Genomic DNA, 20103 nt, shown 5'->3' with positions numbered 1-20103 from the left:
TTTATTCAGCATTGCCAGCCCCAAGGATTCAAAAACGCTGAGGCAGGCCTCCAAAAATCATGGGATTAATAATAATACATGGTGGGTTCTTTCTTTGCCTTCAGGTTTTTGAGCCTTTAGCAGTCACATGCAGTCACGGAGGGCTAGAGATTTACTTTTTCTTTTAAAATGAGAGCTGACATTCTGTCATCACTTGCCACCAGGAGCTGTAGCTGTAAGAAAAAAACTAAATATCAAAAGACTTATGATGTTATCACGAAAGTTGGCAATACTGACAGGCCCAGACAGAGCTACTTTATGTGGCGGTGGGTTAAACAAACTCAGCAATGATCAGACTTAGCACATACCTCTCACGAATCTGGCCCACTAATGAATAAGTCCTCACAACATAGCAGTGGGCTAGGTTATTACCACCATCCCCATTTTACAGATTGGAAAACTGAGGAACAGCAAGTTTATGTTGTGTCAGGCCACCCTGGGAGTAGGAGGCAGCACCTGCATTAAAATGTGGGCATGCCCAGTTCCTCCAAACTCTCAACTCTGAAAACCTTGTTCCCAGACTCTCAACTCTGAAAACCTTCCAAGCTTCCTCTTTATTTGCTCCCTGTGGTTGTATTATAAATTTGTTAAATGCAGTAGGACGGGCTATTTACCTTGTTCCGCAGTTTTAGAATCTTTCTGCATCTGATTTCCTTGAACCTTTCCTAGAAAATCTATCTTGGGTTTTTTTTTTTTACTGCTGCCATCCCTGTAATATCACATCATCTTCGGCATGTGGGAATAACAAGTGGACTTAATGGGGTCTTTTCCTTTTTTGGAGTCCAGAAACTCTACTTAGGGCAAGGTTATTTTTTCCATTCAGTTGACTGCTTGAGTTATGCATTTGTTTGGGGTCTTTTTGTTTTTATTTATTGTTTAAATATCAGTGAATGTCAGTGAAGTTACAACAAGGACTTACACCTGTATGGTCTTAGGTACCCACAGCGTTGGGAGTAGCAGGATACATATCCCCTTCCCTAGGCAGAGGAGGATCATTTCTTTCTACCATAGTGGTTCCCAAACTGGGGTTTGTGAAATGTTACAGGGGGTTCTCGGGAAAAAAATCCCTAACGGCGGACAAAGCCGTCCCTAGGGACCCTGGGCAGCGTGGGGCCAGCAGCTCGAAGCCCCAGGGACTTCCAAGAGCTATGCAGATCAAAGCAAGTGCATCCATCACACTGAGGCGATTTAAACTTCAAGCCTCCTTATAAGAAATGGAAAGGGAGGTGGATATTTTTTGCTGTTTTTAAAATTATGATGAAGAACAAGTTTAAGCTTTGTTGCAACATGTGTTGTTTGCCTGGACTGCTCAAGACCCGAATGCTTATGTAGGAGGAGCTCTTTATTGGCGTTGGCTTCTTAAATACCTTCATGCTGTTTCACATCTGATACTCCTTGGGTGCTAGGGTGACCACATGTCCCAATTTTATAGGGACAGTCCCAATTTTTGGGTCTTTTTCTTATATAGGGTGGGCTTTTGAGAAGCACAAACCCCTGTTGAAAGGCAGCAAGACTGGGGCACCTGACTGACTTCCAGTTGGTCCAGTGAAGTCATAGCTGGAGGCAAACTGCTGGGTTTAGAGGAGAAGGAAAGAGGGCAAATTCCAAATAACTGGCCTGAGTGTGTGAAAAGGAAGCAACTCCCCCACAGCCGGATCTCAGCTGGGGCAGGGACGGTCTCTGACCCTGTGGGGCACGGATCTGTTTGGACCCCTAGGTGCTACTGCAGTGTAAATGTTTAACCTCTCCCCCCCCCCCAAACATCCTGGGGGGGAGGGGACACTGGATTTTTGTTCACAACTTTCTAGAAAGACTTTTGAAGCAGGGAGAGGAAAGAGGCGTAGTGGTTTCTCGACCAGTTAGCTTAGGCTGCTCTGCTCACTCCTAACTTTAAGAAGCTGGTAACCCAATTCTATCTTCACTTACCTCAACAAGACAAAGGCTGGAGGTGGGGGTTAAAACTTGTGCTCTAAAATAAATACGGTTACCCATTGTGATCTGAGCAGCTCGTCAAAAATTTAGGATCGGTAGATTGTCCCAGTTCAGAGACAGTGGTGAGAGGCTGGTATTTATACGATACAGGTTTGTTTATTTATGAAGACCGTACAAAGGCCGTTTCCCTTGACACCGAAGGAACCAGATACCAGGAAACCGCTTCTTTTGCTCACAGCACCAAGACTGCACTTTTCAGCCTGCACCTCTGACCCCCAAATTCTCTCCCCAGGCTCAGATGCTGTGCGTTCAGCCGCTCCTTCCAGCAGCTCTGTAGTCCTTTGTGTTTTGCACCCTCCCCTCAACCCCCAAATACTTGGCAAAGCTCCCCCACCCATTCAGTCCAATAGGCCCAGGCAGGCTCACATACCTTGTGTCTGTCTGTGGTGGGCAGGTTGCAATCAACTTATCCTGACAGTTATCTTAATTGAAAGGTGCATTCACACCCATCAGTCTCAATGAGGTTTGTGCAGTCACCTCTCAGCATAATGCTACTTTCCAGGCATCAGTAATCTTAACACAATGCTACAATTGAAGTTACCTTGTGTGACAGGTTCCCCCTGGGGTGCCACTGAGCCCCCCGCCCCACCAGCCTGGGCTCACTGTACTGCTGTGACCAGCCTGCACACATACGGATAGGGACAGCCCCAGTTGCAGCTCTGCCTGGGGAGGCACAGCTAGGGCACCTCCCACTTCCTAAGGCACACACCTCCTCTCTGCAGTGTAAAGCCAAGGTTACACCATCTCGTGCTGCACAGAGAACTGTACAGCGTAAGCTCATGAAATTCACCCCCTCCCTCAACGGGGAGAGGAAACACAACAGCTTTCTGCCCAGAGTTAGGACTTCCACACACTGGTTTTAGACAAAGCAAAACCAAGTTTATTAACTACAAAAGCTAGATTTTGAATAGCAAATTCTCATCCTAAGAGATGATACAAGCAGCCTGCAGCGTCTTAAGGGACCATCTGCACTAACTTACAGCCTGGAATCCCCAGCTGTTTCATTCACAGGCTAAGAATCCCTTTAGCTTGGGTCCAGCACTTCCCCCAGTTCAGTTTTTATTCCTCAGGTGTTACGGAGAGTCGCTTTGGGTGGGGAGTCAGTGAAGAACCATGATGAGGTCACTCCCCTGCCTTAAATAGCTTTTGCATATGGCAGGAACGCTTTGTCTCAAAGCTGGGTTCCCACGCCAGTCAGTGGGGAAAAAACACTGGTATTCCAGAATGAAGTCCAGCACCAGGTGACCTGGTCACATGACCCTGTAGTATCATAGCAGCTATGAGTCAGAGGCTTTTCACAGCATCCTCAAGAAGGCTTCCTGGTGGGAGATCAGCTTCTCCCAAGGCCTGTTTTCTCCTAATGACTCATCAACCTGAACGGGCCCTTCCCCAGGTGTAAACACATTTGTAATAAGATATACAGTCAATATTCTTAACTTCAGATACAAAAATGATACATGAATACAAATAGGATAATCCTCTTCTTTAAATAATAACCTTTCCAATGGTCTCACATGACCTATCCTTAATAAAATACATCAGAATTATGCCCTAATCATATCACTGAAGAATCGGGAGTGCAGCGTTACACCTTGCAATACAAGTCCCGACCCAACAATGCTGGATACTTCATTTACAGCAGTGGTCACCAGCCGATCACAGTCACAAAGTCTGGTAGTATAGCATGGCTGCCGCTAAGGCAGGCTCCCTGCCTACTCTGGCCCATGCCGCTCCCAAAAGTGGCCAGTGGGGCAGGGGTCTCCCTCTGCACACTGCTCCTGCCTGCAAGCACCACCCCTGTGGCCAGGAGAGCTGCAGGGGTGGTGCTTGCAGAGAGGGGCAGGGCACGGGGCCACGTGCCCGCCATTCTCCCCAGGGGCACGTTGGCCCCTTCTGGGAGCAGTGTGGGGCCAGGGTAGGCAGGGAGCCTGCCTTAGCCTCGCTGCGCCCACCACCGACCAGGAGCCGTCGGAGGAAAGTGCTGCCACGCAGGAGGCCGCACCCCAACCCCCAGCCCCCTCCCAGAGCCAGCACCCCAACCCCTCTCCTGCTGCACCCCAACCCCCTTCCCCAGTCCTGAGCCCCCTCCCAGAGCCAGCACCCCTCATCCTCTTCTACACCCCAACCCCCTGCCCCAGGCTCAGCCCAGAGCCCCCTCCCACACTGCGAACCCCTCGGCCCCAGCCCAGAGCCTGCACCCCCTCCCGAACCCCAACCGGGTGAAAGTGAGTGAGGGTGGGGGAGAGCGAGCGACTGAGAGGCAGGGGGATGGAGTGAGCGGGGTACATCCAGGGTTGCCCTTAGATTCAAAAAGTGATCTTGGGCATAAAAAGGTTGGAGACCACTGACTTACAACATTAGTCCGGAAACAGCCCATTATAAATACTGTGCAAAAAGGGGCTGCCAGAAACGTCTAACTTAGTGATATCAATAGCATAATTAAGTCAATCTCAGTTTACAAAGTTTTAAAAACAAAACTGAAGAGGAGTCCCTGGGTCAGCGTTAAAACGGTCACGACAAAGCGCGCCTGTCTTTGTGCGACGGCCAGGGAGAGTGTTTATGATGGGTACAAACGGGACGGCACGTCTGGAGAGTCTGCACCTGCAGAGGTCAGTGCCTAGGATAGCAGCACACAGTGATTCCAGCTTTCCAGGGAAGTTTGGCAGGATAGTGCAGATGAAGAGGCAGCGTCTGCACTAAAGACGCTCCCGGTTCTACAGGAGACTAAGACGCCCCCTGCATTGCTACTATTTGCAAGTTACTACCAGGTGTCTCCCCATGGGGGGGGGGGGGGGAGCGTAACCATTAATATCCCTCTTGCTGTCTATGCCACTGTGTAACCTTCAGGTATGTTCTTTACACTCATCCATTCTCTGCTTCCTTCTCACTGCCTTTGTGGAGACACAAAGAGATAGCTCGGAGGGGGAGCAGGGAGAAAGCACTGCATTCGCTCGCTGCATCAGACCTCAATAGGTCAGGGCTTATGCACAGTCCTTAACTAGTCCATTCACAGCTGCTGGATCAGCCCTCGCTCGGCCCTTCGTACCTCGTGCCCAGCTCCCTTTCTGCAATTCCCGCCTTCGTTCTCCTGGCATGCCAGCGTCACCCGCTTCCTGCCAATCTTCCCTGGAAGCTCACCGCTATGCAGCCCGCACTGGTAGACGCGCTCGAGCTCTTTAATCCCGCATCAATAAAAATAATGCACCCACGACAGAACCATCCTCTGGGCCACTCGGTGCACTTCGGGTTGGTCTCAGGATTATCAGCTGCACGAGACCAGAACGGTTTTCAGCAGCAGCTAGTAAGGTGCAGAGGTAGGAAATCGACGATTGCCTGGTTATCCAAAGCCACCTCTCAGCTTCCTGTTCTTCCCAAAACCAAATATCTGAGGTTTTGAGGTCACAAGGGACCGCTATGACCATCTGGCCTGACCTGCTTAACACAGGGCAGAGAAGCTCACCCAGCGATTCCTGCGTTGAGCCCAGTAACTTAGGCTCTAGTTCAGTGTATATGTTTCCAGTTGATCTCCTCCCCCCTACCCTCCCAAAACCGGGGAGGGGCTGGTATGACTCATGGTATCGTCGGGTCATTCTTGACCAGAGATTGCCGTCCTGCAAAACATGCCAAGGCCCCCAGCTCAGAGACACTAAGGCAGTGGTCCCCAACCTTTTTTGTCTGGCGGGCGCCAAACGGACAAGCATCCGCCGAAATGCCGCCAAGAAGCGGCAACGTCAATAGGCGTCGCCGCCGCCAAGCAGCGTCATCCAGAGGCGTCACCACCGAAATGCCGCCGATTTTCGGACGCTGCTTCTGTCCTAGTGCAACGCTGTCAGCGGCTGGGATCAAACCTGGGATCTCTTGAGCCTCTACTGCCTGAACTAACAGGCACTTTTCTGAGCTGTGGCTGAAGCAGGCTCATCTAGCTCTGTAGCATAGACCAGGCCTACGACTGGAAGCTCAGTTAAGCAGGGGGCTCCATTACAGCTGTGGAAGTGATTTCGCGGCATGGAGGTGGCTCAATGGGAAGAGGAGATCAAAACCGCTCCCTGAAAGGTGGCCCAGTGTTTGGTCCTTATTTGCCGGTCTTGGTGCCCAGACGTACCACAGGAAGTGGCCTCAGGTGAGAACCGGCTGGTTCAGGAATCCCCAGTTCATCCAGTCCAGTCTCCTGTCTAAGTAGCCGGTACCAGCTGCTTCAGAGGAAAGTGCAGGTCACCTAATGGACGATGAGATCACTCATCCATTAGGGACAGTTTACTCCCAAGGACAGGGATCTTATGCCCTGAAGCAGAAGTGTCTGGCCCAGCTCAGATGCTTTTTGGTTTAGTCCATTAGCCAGAGAAACGTCCGAGCCCAGCGCCGTGCTAAACGTTTACACACACGTGGGGTTTGCTGCAGATCCAGTGTCTCTCCATAGAGCACCGGGAGGAGCTGATGGCTTTTGCTTCCTTCAGATACGCGCACTCCCCTCCCCCTCCGATGTGAAACCTGCAGGGAAGGAGCAAAGGGACTGTCAGCAACGGGGAATGGGGGCTGCTGAGCAGTGGGTTCCCAGTCACCCAGGAGGGTCACAGCACACCGAGAAACACAGACAGTCACACCGCGTGCCAAGGGAGGTAACCGGGATTACCCCCATAGCACAGATGGGGAAGTGGAGGTGCAGAGGTGAAGAAGGGACCTGTCCCGGGCAGCCCAGCAGTTAGTGACAAACCTGGGATCAGAACCCAGGTCTCCCGATTCCCTGTCCCCTGCTCTAGCCGCTGGCCCATGCTGGCTCTTAAGGGGAGGCTCCTTCAACCACAGGGTGAACATTCATCTGCACTTTGGTTCAGGGCAAAAATCAAAGCAGCCCCCTCCCTCCCGCCATGGACCTGGTGGTTGCTGGTGAGCAACACGCCCCGATTCCCCAGTGGGTGGAATCGGGACACCTGTAACTCAGGTTTAGCCACCCCCACACCAACACGTACATGAGTATTTGGTGCAGGAACAGGGAGACTCCGGAGCAACAGATGGACACGCACGGAAGCAGACAGAGAGAGCCAGCAGCAGTTCCTCCAGCAGGGATCAGCCAGACGCAGCCACCAGCTTTCCTCCCGCCCCGGGCAGAGTCAAGTCAGCACCAGCTCCCCCAGCACCAAAGAGCAAAGCTCAGACCTGGCCGCTGCTGTCACGGGGGAGGAGAGAGAGAAAAGCAGCAGGTGACAGGAAAAGCAGAGCCCAGGGCAGAGAGGTCACCCCAGCACATGGGGAGCTGCTGGCTACGGTGCTGTTTGGGATGGGGGGCGGGGAAGGAGGAGACAGACAGTGGGAGCAGCTAGGTTAGATCCCAGCACAGATGCAGTGCGGCTGGAGATTCACCTCCCTCGGGTTGGGGAGGAGGGGTCTGCCCGCCCCCTGCAAAAGCAGCTAAGACCCACGGCAGAAGACTGGTGCAGAGGGAACCAACACCTCCCAGCCCCATGAAGCCCCAGGGGCAGGGGGTTGAGATCTCTGAAGGCAGAGAGAATCAGCACTGCGCAGGACTCGGATCCGAGAGCCCAGATCCCCCATTGCTCCCCACAGAGGGTAGCGCTGGAGGTGGGGCTGGACGCAGACATGGGGAGCACGTTGAGATCATACAAGACTCGGGTCTCCCTGGTCAGCGACGAGTCCCGGCTCGGTCCGAGTCCGGCACGTCAAGCGCCCATGACCCAACTCTCGGGGAGAGGGGAGAACTCACCAGCTGTTGAATTCGGTGCCATTCACCCATCTCCAGAGCTGGTTCGTGTCCTTCTGGAGGCCGAACCAGTGGTCACGGTGGCCTCTGTAGCGCAGCATGAAGTCCTTCAACCAGAGCAGCAGAAAACCTACATGACGCGCCTGACAGAGCTCCCAGTGAGCTGGGTTTGAGTCTACAGGACGACAGATGGGGCAGCCCCGCGCCCCATCCAGCAAACGCGTCCTGTGCAGCGTCTGCCACTGGCTGCAGTCAGAACACGGCTTGGAAGAGATTCTTCTAAAGTGACATGATCTGGGGACCCCTGACCCTTCCCAGAGCCCCAGCTGTCAGAGGGCGGGTGCTCAGCCCTTTGTGATAATCAGCCCTACTTAGGGGGGGGTTTCACCTGGGCTCCCACATCCCTCGTCACGTCAGAAACACCTGGACGTAGCTTAAGAGCCACAGGACACCGGGCGCTCCAGGGATAAGGTGAGGCCCAGGGGAAGCAGCAGGGCTGGGGCTCAGGGAATGAGTAGGGCAGGGAGCTGTGACAGCTCAAGCCAGAGGGGATGGATGGGGAGGCGGGGGCTGGGAGCTCAGAGTTGACAGGGAAGCGGTGTCTGAGATGGGTTGAGTCTCACGAGCTGCTGCTGAGAGTTTGGAAGCCGGACGCCCTCAGAACAGGCACGTCTGGAACCGCTGACCCCCCCTCCCCCCCGGGAAATTGCTGAGCTGTTCGTGGAGACAGCCCAGCCTTTCCCAGCAGCCCCTGGGGCGGAGGAGGAGTGCTGCCCAGAGGTCAGCCCTGATTCACGGAAGCAGGTTTCAGGCTGCAGCCTGGCAGCGTCTCCCTGTCGGAGATGGGAGTGGAGCAGAGTCTGGGGAATGGAGGCAGACGGGTAGCCTGTCACAGGGAGGGAGCTGGAGCAGAGCCAGCTGTGCCCGCCGAAGAGGGACGTTTGCCTGGGACAGGGACGGTTAGATCGGCACCGGGCTGGGACCCATCTGGCCAGCTCCCAACCCACTCCCCAGAGTCTGAGCCCTGGCACCGTTCCAGCACCAGGCCACACCTGGCCTGTTGCTGCTCCACGGACTCACCATGTCCTGCTGGGTGTTGATCCCAGCCAGGGAGGCACCCAGTGCAGAGCAGTTGCTCCGGCTGTAGGTCCAGTTCCCTTCAGTCACTGAGAAATAATAGCATTTCCCTTGGAACGCGACCCAGCCATTGGGGCAGGCCACAGGTGCCCTTGATAGCACCCCTGGAAATAAGAGAGAATAGGGTGAGTCTGTCCCGGTCTCCTTCCCTGCCCTGCCCCCCCAGGGGAGCAGCCCCTCAGGCACAGCCCCCGCCCCCCCAGTCTGAGTAGAGAGCAGGGACCCCATATCGGAGCAAGCGACTCTGGGCCTGAGACAGATCCCGCCCCCTCCCTGATTGGCATAGCGGGGACATGCACTGACCCGCCATACGGACTGGGAGGCAGGACTCCTGGGTTCTGATCCCCCCCCCACCCTGCAGTACCATCCCCATGTGGCCCCTCTGTAGAAGGGGACAGTCACCTGCCACCCCCGGGGCTGAGCGGGGTGATGGCTGGACAGCGCTGAGTTCAATGGCAAGTTTCACTGAGCAACGGGAAATTCACTTGGGTCAGTCCCATCCTCTCACTTTATCCCGGGGGGCCTGGCAATACAGAAGGAGAGGGGCTGGCTCCAGGTCACAGGGAGTCAGTGGCCGAGCTGCGATTCGAACCCGAGTCCTGGCCAGTCCTTCGCTCACACCGCACCCCTCTCGAATCCGGGGAGCTCACACAGGTGTGGATTATGGCGCTTTTGTAAGATGAATTTCAGTGGCATGTAGATCTCCTCCTACTCCCAGACAGAGCAGCAGGAAACAGGGAGTTAGAGGCACCCGAGTAGCCAGCGCAGTGACGGGGCCTGGGCACAATCTCCAGGGACGGCTGGCAAACAAACCCAGCAGTTTGGCTCTGCAGCAGTCTGCCCCAGATGGCTGGGACTCGGCACAGACAGGCGCAGCTGTCACTTGTATAGGCCAAGCTCAGACCCCTCCATGCTGGGTGCAGCGTAGATGCCTAGACAGAGGCACGACCTCCTGGCCCACTATTCACAGGGCTTTTAGCATGCGTGTGCAGGCCCCCCATCATAGCAGCACCTGAGCTTCCCACAAGCAAGGATCAATTTTAGTCTCACGTTTCCCCCCTGCCCTGTGAGGCAGGGAAGTCTCATTATCCCCATTTCACTAAGGGGGAAACTGAGGCACGGAGCGGGGAAGCATTCTGGCCAGTCACCCAGTAGCAACAGCACCCAAGAGTCCCAATTTCCGTGCCAACACTTTAACCACAGGCCTGACCCTGGCTGCTGCGCAGAACTGGGACTCCGCCTCCTTAATCCCCATGAAGTTAGCAGGGCCCCACGACCGGTCACGGGGTTAAAAACCAGTCCAGGCCTGGCAATGAGAGAAGCTCCCCAAGAGGCAGTAGGGAGCTCTGAGGGAGAGGAGGGCTGACTGCCGGCTGAATTCTGCGGGGAAGGAGAGTCGGAAGAGGCCAGCTCGGAGGAGCCGAGGGAGGGCCGCAGCAAGACTCCTGGCCCGAGGAGGGGAATCTGCCCAAAGTATCGCACAGGCCCAGGAGGGCTGGGTGGGGGATCCCAGTATCCGGGGGAACGAGGGCTAGGCTTGATGGGTGAAAGAGCGCTTTGATTTGCTGTAAGAGACCTAGCGAAATGGCACAAAAGGGGAGGAATCTTCATTTAAGATGCTCTGGCCTAGGGATGAGCTCCTTACAAGACACACAAGAGGGAGCTGGAGGCAGCACACCTGCTGGGAGGAACCCTGTTATACTGTCCCTATTGAAATACCTAGATGCTCTGCATTGACTTCAATGGGAGCTGGGATAGGGCCACGGTGCTCAGCCCAAGGACATCGATAGATTATTTAATTCCCTGGCTGCCCAACAAGGGCCTAACAAGCATGGCAGGGTTATTAGAGACATTAGGAACCAAGTGCTGCAGAGTTCAGGTTACTCCCCTCCCTAGATCACCTTAACTCTGCCCCCTTGCAGTGAGGTTGGCCTGCTCCAGTCACAAGTTGAGTAGGGAATTGAACCTCACGCTGCATAGACACAAACATAGGAATTGTGTGCTGAGCCCAAGTGAGAGGAGCAGGGGTCTCACAGACAGTGCTGCTTTCCGGGGGATGTCCCAGGGCGGGGAGGTTGGATATTTAGACTCCCTGCAACTGGATCTAGTGACACGGGGAGTCAGCTGCCTCGGGGTTCCCGAGGGTCTCAACTTGTGAGGGGTTGGGGAGCTGCTATGTCAAGCCTTCCATACCTGAACAGAATGGGTCTTTCATGAGGAGGGGGGTCTGATCGCCCCTGCGCGGCACTGTGTCCAATCTAGGCAGTAACAATACCCAACAACCACCATGCATGAGCCTGAAGGGCTCTGTCGGGAACCACATCACATCAGACTAGAGAGAGGGCGGCAGCCTGTTTCCCGAGCTGGGCTTGGCATGGATGGAGAGGGCAACTAGATTTTCTAGGAGTGTCTATGGGGGCAGAGTTAAGGTGGCCTGAATGCCCAGAGTGCTATGGGCAGCCTTAGCTCCGCACTGCCTGGGTTTTTCATGTTGAGGGGGTTATTTGAACTGCTGTTCTTGCCAGGCCCCAGCCGGGGGAGCCAGGGGAACATAGCAGCAGCTTTAACTCCTGCGGAAATGAAGGTTTGTGTACAGTGAATCTATAGTAAGGTTCATGAACAGTGTCGACCGCAACTAGAGCGGTTAATAGCCGAGGGGGAACCTTCCATCTCCGTTCCAACTTGAGGGGCAGGTTTAATTCCCAGCTGTGCTGCAGTCAGAGCGCCCCCTCCCCCACTGACCAATCAAGCCTGTCTCAAAGACACTGTAGTACCTGCAAGCCCTGTCCTGGGAGCAGCCAACAAGCGGGGATGCAGGAAGGCCGGCGTCCTCAGAGCCACGCTGGGCAGGTGAGCTAGAGATCTTGGGGTGGGAATTAAGTTCAGTCCATTGCTCCAGGTGTAAGACGGGGTGTGTGTGTCTGAGCTGTACAGAGGGAGCGATGGGCTCTGGGACAGAGAATCAGACTTCTCAGGTGACCCATTCCTGAACCCAATGCTGAAGCCAGACAGGCCGGGAGGGGAGAACATGCACCCGAGACAGCTCCTGGATGAATGGGAAGCACAGAGGAGGGCAGGCGGGCTGGGAACTCACCTGCCAGAGCTGCTACCAAAGCAATGACGACAAAGAACAGAACCACAGCTACACCGGAGACACAGATCAGGGCTATACGCACGGATGGGTCCCTGAAGGGAGATCGAGAACCTGAAAGAGAAGCCAGGCAGGCTCCCAGGGCTGCTCCACAGCAGGGGTCGGGGAGCCAGCGTTCGTAACCACAAGCATCAGAGCTGCCACAGACCTGGATTTATTTGTATCGCTGGTACGTGCAGGCGCACGGATATTAGTTAAAACCATGCAGAGTCCTAACAATGTCCTCCCCAAATCCCACCGAGTTACAGGGATCTCGACTCCCGTTAGAGGATAAATGGGGCTAGTTAATCCCCCTCTTCCCGTCCAGACTCTCCTGAAGCATCGGCAGGGTGACCGGCTCCCAGCTGTCAGGGATGGGAACGGGTCTCACACTCCCCTTCTCTGCAGTCTGGGCCCTGAGCTGTGTCCGTGCCCCTGCCTGGGGGCTCAGACTCGGTCACACACGGAACCCTCAGGCCCAGCTGCACCCAACTCCTCTGAGCCCAGAGCAATTGAACATCCGACCCCCTGCCCCTCCCTCGGCGAGTGTGGGGAACATCTGCTGTATGTTCAGCACACATTTCATACTGATTCCTCCAGAGAGCTGAGAAAGCGCCTCAGCATCGAGACTTCAGCCCCTCTGAAAAATGAAGGAATTGGGGACACTGGCTCGTTACCCAGGGAACAAACCCCAGCAGCCCGTGTGAAAGAACAGCAGCTCCGTGGCCCCACCCAGCCTTCACCAACAGCCTTCCCTAAAACACCCAGAGCCACGTTTTCAGAAGGCCCAGGGAAAACCCTGCTCGAACCCGGGCTGTGGCCACAGGCCTCAACGGAAGGCAGAAATTTCCCACTGTCCCCACACCCCGGCTCCTCGCCGTGCGCAAGTGGGGGACCCTGGACGTGCCCCAGATGTGGCTAGACTGTAAGGTCTCTGGGGCTGGGACTGTCATTGTGTGTACATCTGTACAGCACCCAGCACAACGGGCCCAACCTGGCTGGTCTCTAGGCGCTGGACTAGAAATACAAGAATTTGCAAGGAGGCCTATGCTCTCCCGTTTGAAAGTCTGGCCCTTACGGTAAACAGAGGGATGAACACAGAACAGGGGTCCAGAGTTTTAGATGTGGATGCTGTAGTGTGTAGAAATGGGGCTAGCGCCCCTTTAAATAGCTGGTGAGCCCTCCAGCGGCGCTCACTGTGTTTTAGGTTTGAGAAGCCAGCCCGAGCAGCAGTGCGCATGTAGCTGGGCCTGGTGTGTCCGTGTGTAGCTAGTACACATGGGTATTTGGCACCCCACTGTGTCCTGGGTTCGTTCATAGCATTTCATTGCCTTTTGCTCTCTAGACAGGAGTGACACGTGCCCACCCAGAACTGTTCATCCACAACCCCCCCGCTGCACACGAAGCTGTGATTACCTGGGTCCTGTCCTCTCCTTGCATCTCCATTGCTACTTGACAACTTGATTAATTCTTCTCGTTGAGGATTCTCTCCAGATTCTGTGTCCCCTCCTGTCTCAAGGCCTCCATTACAATTGGAGTTCACCTCTCCTTGCGGACTCTGCTCGGTAGAATCGGTTTCCCCCATCTCTCCACTGACACGCACAGGCTCCTCTGATCCACTCCTAGCGAGAGTCACTTCCACCGGACGGCAAGCCAGCCACACTCAGATTCCTCTCCCTCTGCAGCTTCTGTGTGGAGCTGAAAGCCAAGATGCAACACTCAGGACAGTTCATGGCTTAGTGGGGTCAGTTCTTGCTATTCCCTGTTCGGTCCAAGAACATAAGCGACGTGACACCCAGCTAGTTTTTGGCTTCTGAAATCTATTGTACAAGTCGATCCTGCAGAACTGATCCTAGTCCACCAGCAGAACCCAGACCCTGCTAGAACAGCTCAACGGCACTACAAACAGTCATACATTTGGCACATGGATCTGGCCGGCTTTTGGCCCCAAATTCAAGACTTTGCCTAAAAGAAAAGATCAGTTTATTGCTGTTGTCTCTCCCCAACCCCTGGAATCCACCAACATTCGGCCCCTCACCCTGTTGCTCCTAACAAGTGGAGTTCCTACCAGGACAAGGGAGTTTTTAACCTGACATTGCTGGGCACGAACATTTCAAACCCTGTATCCAGCATCTAGACTCAACTGGCTCCTGTTTTTGGCCCAGAAACTCCAAATCATATCAGTAGCAGGTAGCAGATCTGGAGTCTCCATTCACAAAAAGCCATTTTTGTCACATCATGTGTAACTTCCTGTTGCGGGTTTCCTTCTTGGGGGATGCTACTCATGGGCAGTCATGTTTGCAGTTTCTCATATCCGACCTCTTCTCTCCAAGACTGTATTATTAAGACTGTTTTGAACCAAGAAATGTAAATGAACCTTACACAGCCTGGATCAGCCGAGGAGGGAAATGAACTAACAACCGACGGCATCTGAAAAGGACATGCATTGATAATACACTGTTCTGTGATAGCTAGCAATCAAAGAGCAAGAAGTTGATTCTCAGGCAGAGACTCTGTACATGAAACTCACTAAAATATACACTATTTTTGAGACCTCAGTGCACTAAGTTGAACCTCCTCATCGTAAGGCATTTTTGTCCAGCAGTTTAACAGATTCTCCTTCATACAAGCTGGTATTCACCGTTGAGAAATCAGGGCTAAATCTGTAAAGAAAACAAAAAAACCTGCCAAGTTCCCTTTTCTGGGTGAAGAAAAGCAGCCCTCTCTCTCTCACCTTCCGAAAATCTGAAGTCTATTTCGACAGTCGTTTTCCTGTGTCGTAAGCAGATCTATAAGCATGCCGGGCACTGCTCCAGTAAAACAAGTCCTGGCAGACTTCAACTTTTATAATTTCAATGTATTATACTGGTTTATTTTAAAGTTTTATCTTGATCATCAATTTAAATTTTCACAGCGGTGGGGAAATTCTGGGGACGGGTTCAGACAATAGTTAATGACAGACCAGGTTGCTATTCAAAGTTAAAGCTTTGTAATTGTTTTAACCATCTGTCAACATCACATGTCAAAATCTGCTAAGGAAATTTGCTTCAATCCAACTGTAAGAAGTTCTCAAGCAGCAGTTGTCTGACTTTGCAGATCTGCACATTTCAATGACCACCAACGGAGATATTTTCCCATCAGCGTGTCTGTGTGCCATGAAATGAATACCGACATTTTACTATCAAAAGCGAATCCTTCCAAGCCTACTTATTAGCTGAATAGGTCATATTGTAATAGCTGCTCCGGTGTGAGATCTATAATCTGTTCCCCAGCCGCTGAGTTCTTACCAGAGGAGGCAGCTTCAGCACCAGCCCCAGCCATTTAATCTCCTGTTCCCTGCTCCAACGTACCCTTGTGGAGGTTTTCAAACTGCGGGTCACGACCCAGTACTGGGTGGCGGAATGTCAGGCACTGGGTCGCAGGGGCTCTGGTCAGCACAGCTGCCTGGGCCATTAAAAGTCCCCTCAGCGGTGCTATCCGGCTAAGGCAGGCTAGTCCCTACCTGTTCTGACATCGCGCTGCACCCTGGAAAGGGCCAGCAGCAGATCCGGCTCCTAGGCAGGCGGGCCATGGGGCTCCGCGTGCTGCCCCCACCCCAAGCACTGGCTCCGCACACCGGGAACGGGCGGGGGAGGGGGACGATGCCTGCAGGCAAGAGCCGCATAGAGCCGCTTGCGCACCTCAGCCTAGGAGCCAGAGCCGCTGCTGGCCGCTTCCAGGATGTAGCGCGACCCGCGGTGCCAGGACAGACAGGAAGCCTGCCTTAGCACCCCCGCTGTGCCACAGATGGGGAGCCCCTGAGGTAAGCCCATGCCCCAACCCTGTGCCCCCCAAGCCCAGAGCCCCTTCTTGCACCCCAAACCCCTTATCACCAGCCTCACCCCAGAGCCTGCACCCCCAGCCCAGAGCCCTAACCCCCTCCTGCACTCCAATCCACTGTCCCAGCCCTGAGCCCCCTCCTGCACCCCAAACCCCTCCTCCCCAGCTCTATTAGGTCGTGGGCATCACCAATTTTGTTCAACTGGGTCACCAGAAAAAGTTTGAAAACCCCTGTGTTAGAGAGCTGCTAACATCCCTGCGGTTTTGGGCGCTGAACCGTGCTCTTGAGCTAGAGCAGCAGGATGGGCTGTTTGGCCCTTGCCATTTCCAGGGGATGGGTTATACACACCTCTCCCGGGCTCTTTCCCGCCCCAGCCAGCAGCAAGTTGAGATTCTGGTTGGGGGGTTTTCACATTTCAAGCAAATAAACTGCTCAGCGTAGCCCCCAACCCAACTCCCCTCCCCATCTGATCAGCATGCAGCTCCCCCACCCACCCTATCAGATCAGCACGCAGCCCCCGCCCAACAGCCCCCATCCAACCCCAGTCCCCCGTCTGATCAGTGCAGAAACATACCTGTCCTATCTCCACCAGTGCAACCCCCGCCCAAGCCCTACTCCACTTTCCCCAGCTTAGTTGAAATCCCTTCCTCCCCACCCTCCAAATCAGTGCAGCCCCCTACTGTGGCTTCATGCTCCCCCTCCCCAATATCACTGCAGGATCCCCCCCCTTCACCTGGTGCCAGAGATCCCCCCCCTTTGCGCGCTGCATCTCCCTGCCCCAGAAGGACCCCGAACGTGAGCAGAGCAGCCAGAGCGACAGGGTCCCACTGCACAGGATTGGGTCCCCTAGACCCAGGGGCGGAGAACCCTAAGGACTCTGCTCACGGCCATTTCTTTAGCAAAAGCTCGAGTCTGCCAAGAGTCAGATCACGATGCCTCAGTCCCTGGGAGCTGGTAGTTGCTCAGCCTCCTGCTGCAGGTGGCACTTCCCATTCCAGCCAACCCCAGCGAGCAGGAAGGGCTTCGGAAAAACACCATAAAAGGGCAGCAAATCTAAACAAGACCAGAAGGGAGCCCCAAAGAAGAGGAGCCAATTGGCCAGCAGCCAGACTGTAATCGGTTCCCCTTCCAAGAAGGGCATTGGAAGGATGCCCAGAGACACCTGGATGCTTTAATGACCTTTTTAAGAACCAGTGATTAAGACCTGTGGGTGAGCACTTTGATCTCTCTACCAGTCCTCATCCACAAAGGAAACCTACACAACACCTTCAAAAGAGGAGCCTGGGAGCTTAATTCATTCCTCTGCTTGACACTAAGCACATCGACACTGGCACGTTACAGCGCTGCAACTTTCTCATGCAGGGGTGTGAAAAAACACCCCCCTGAGCGCTCCCAGCACTGGGAAACTATTCCCCTAGTGGAGGTGCCTCAATCTCATTGGGTGACCCTTAGTTCTTGTGTTATGTGAAGGAATAACATTTCCTTATTTACTTTCTCCACACTAGTCATGATTTGAGAAACTCCATCTTACTCATCATTTTTACAAGCTGAAAAGTTTCCCTCATATGAGAACGGCAGGTTAATATCACTGGTGCTTAACAAGCTGTAGAGTATGAAAATGCATGTTCCCAGGTCTGTATTTAGGATTTTCCGATACTGCACTTTGAGTGCCGTGCTGTTTGTGGTGTTCAAGCAGAGCTGGCTGAAAGTTTGCCATTATTTTTAAAGGGAAAATGGGCTTTTCCAGCTAAAAAATGTTTTCATGATGCGCTGAGTTTTGTAAACAGTTTTGGGGGTTTATCATAATTGCAAAACCCAAACGCTTCAGTTTCTGATCAAGAGCCAAATAATTTCTTAGGTTTAAACAACAAAAAGTTTTTGGATGAAACCTGCCCTAACAAATCAAAGAAATTGGGCAACATTCCCCTCTCCCCCATTTGTTAACGTTTTTAATACAGGGGAGGGAAAAGTTTCCATTCAAGTGCTGGTGAGAGGGAGCCTGGTTCCATATCAGACAGGGACTAGAGAAGTGACACTCAGACCTCAAAGGTTCAGGAGCCAAATTAGCCACCAGCATTACCCAGAATAGCCACACTCACGTAAATTCACGGTTTCATTTAGATTTAGAGGTCCATCTAGCCCAGTATCCTGTCTTTGGACAGTGGCCAATCCCAGGTGCTCCAGAGGGAATCAATCATCCAGTGATCCATCCCCTGTTGCTCATTCCTGGCTTCTGGCAAACAAAGACTAGGGACATTGTGGCAGAGGAAATATTTAGATTATAATCACAGCAAGTAAATTCATATCTTAGTGCAAGTTGTTATTCACCAATTAAATTACCATAAAAGCATCCTGCCTGCTGGGTTAATAATAAAATCAGTGTTAATATCACCTGCTACAAAGAGCCGCAGGAGACGCATGGAAGAGCCGCTTGGGGGCTCCCCGGCTCCCGTCTGAGAAGCGCTGCAGGGAAGGAACTGACTCGGCTCAGGCCAGCTCCCGGGGGCGGGGGCAGACAGTCCCGCGGGGGAAGTCACGTTTCCTAGAGGGCGAGGAGCCGCTACACCGGCGGCTCTGGGGAGGCCGGGGCTGTTCTAGGAACCTCAGGACTTAGACCGGCACGTGTGTGTCGGGTCTGTAGCACCCTGCGCGGCTCGGAGCGGGATCAGCCCCCCGGCTCTGCGCTCCCAGGGTGCGGGCGGGGCGGGGGCAGGCAGAGGCGAGCCCAGCCGCCTGCGGTGCCATGGGAGGGGACCGGATCCCCTGGCACCACGCCAAGGAGCTGCGCTGCTTAGTGAGCAGAGCTCGCCCCGCCCCAGTGCACGGCGCTGTACAAGGCAGAATAAGAGACAGGCCCGGTCCCGCTGCACCCCACGGTCACACCCCGCTCCCCAGCATCACACCCCAAAGCGCACAACAGCCTCCCCGCCGTCCGCAATACCCCTCCCCCGCAGCGGCCATGCCCGGCCGGAGCGTCCCGGGGCCGATCCGGGCTCAGCCCCGTCCTCCGCGCCGCTCCCCCCCGCGGGGACACGGAGCCCTCGCCGCCGCCCCAAGGGGACGCTGGGCTCAGCCGCCGCCCGTCCCGAGCGCTACATCCCTCCCACACACCTCGGGGGAAAAGCCGGGCTCCCCCACTCACCCGCCCCACGAGCCAGGGATGAGAGCCGGCCGGGCGCCCTGCCGCCAGCAGCTGATGCTAACCTCTGGGGACCGAGCCAGCAGCTGCTTAAACAGCCACCGGGCCGCCCCCTGCGCGTAAACCAACCAGTGGTGCCCAAACCCTCCCCCGATTGCAGCAGCGGTTTGCAATCCCGCCCCCACCTGCCCGCTCTGCAGAAAGCAGCGAGGGGTTTTCCAAAACTCCCTCATCAGAGGGCGAGAGGCGGATCCCCCCCCACCATCACGTCTTATCCCTGATTGACACCCCACCCCCACTCCCAGAGTATTGCATATTCCAGACGTGTCTACAACACGCGTGTCACGCCACAACTAGACCCCCCCCCCGACGACGCCATGACATTTTTGTCAGGGTAGCACCCAGGAGCCGCCCCCGGGTGCTCAGATCAGAGGCTCAAAAACACCCAAGGGACCGTGGTGTCCCCAAAGCTTACAATGGAAGACAAGCCAGACAAAGGGCACAGCAGGAGGGGAAACCTTCATCCAGTTCAGCAAAAGAGACCGAAATGTGCCTATCCTGATCCTATTTTTCAAATGCATTCTTAGCACCCGATGCTGTGAACATGTGCGGCACTTATCTTCCTTTAACAGTGTGAAAACTTGACGCACACAGGTGAGTCTTTGCAAGCTCGGGGCCTTAGTGTTTAAATACCAGTTAATTACAAAGTGATAGAGGAAAATGTACAAAGTCAGCAACACATTTTCCCACACAGCTAGTCAGAGCTCAAAGCTAAATTTCCTCAATGAAGCCTAACACAACTGCACACCCAGACAGAAAACAGCTGCAGGGAAATACTCCACTGCATAGGATGGAACAATTATAAATCACTTATAATCATAACAACGACATTTTGGGAACATTCAGGAGAGAACATTAGTCAGCTACAATTTCAGATCACACTCCCACCTGCTAATGGACAGAGATCACAACAGTCAGCAGCAAATCTCCTGCAGAATGGCTGGTCCCTCTCCACCCATTAGACACCTTTCTGTTTAATGCACCCCCATGATTGTAACTTCAGGAACTAAATGACTTCTCAGATTTTGCCCCCTCTGCTCTGGGAAACATACAAAACTCTGAGCACCTGG

At 54.1% G+C, this 20103-nt stretch overlaps 1 protein-coding gene across 1 annotated transcript; it reads right to left on the bottom strand.

Annotated features, from left to right (window-relative positions):
- Positions 1-6395: 6395 nt before the first annotated feature.
- LOC112118344 (C-type lectin domain family 2 member A-like) lies at positions 6396-13599 on the bottom strand. The gene is made up of 5 exons (XM_024216611.1): positions 13431-13599; positions 11979-12119; positions 8828-8988; positions 7751-7854; positions 6396-6519 (listed from the first exon to the last, which is right to left on the bottom strand). The coding sequence occupies exons 1-5, from the start codon at positions 13597-13599 to the stop codon at positions 6396-6398; spliced, it is 699 nt and encodes a 232-aa protein (XP_024072379.1).
- Positions 13600-20103: the final 6504 nt, after the last annotated feature.

This window comes from Terrapene carolina, unplaced genomic scaffold (genome assembly GCF_002925995.2).
Source record: "Terrapene carolina triunguis isolate 2854851 unplaced genomic scaffold, T_m_triunguis-2.0 Scaffold369, whole genome shotgun sequence".
Lineage (NCBI taxonomy): Eukaryota > Metazoa > Chordata > Testudines > Emydidae > Terrapene > Terrapene triunguis.
The sequence above is the reverse complement of the archived record's forward strand: the minus strand, read 5'-3'. Positions and strand labels throughout refer to the sequence as shown.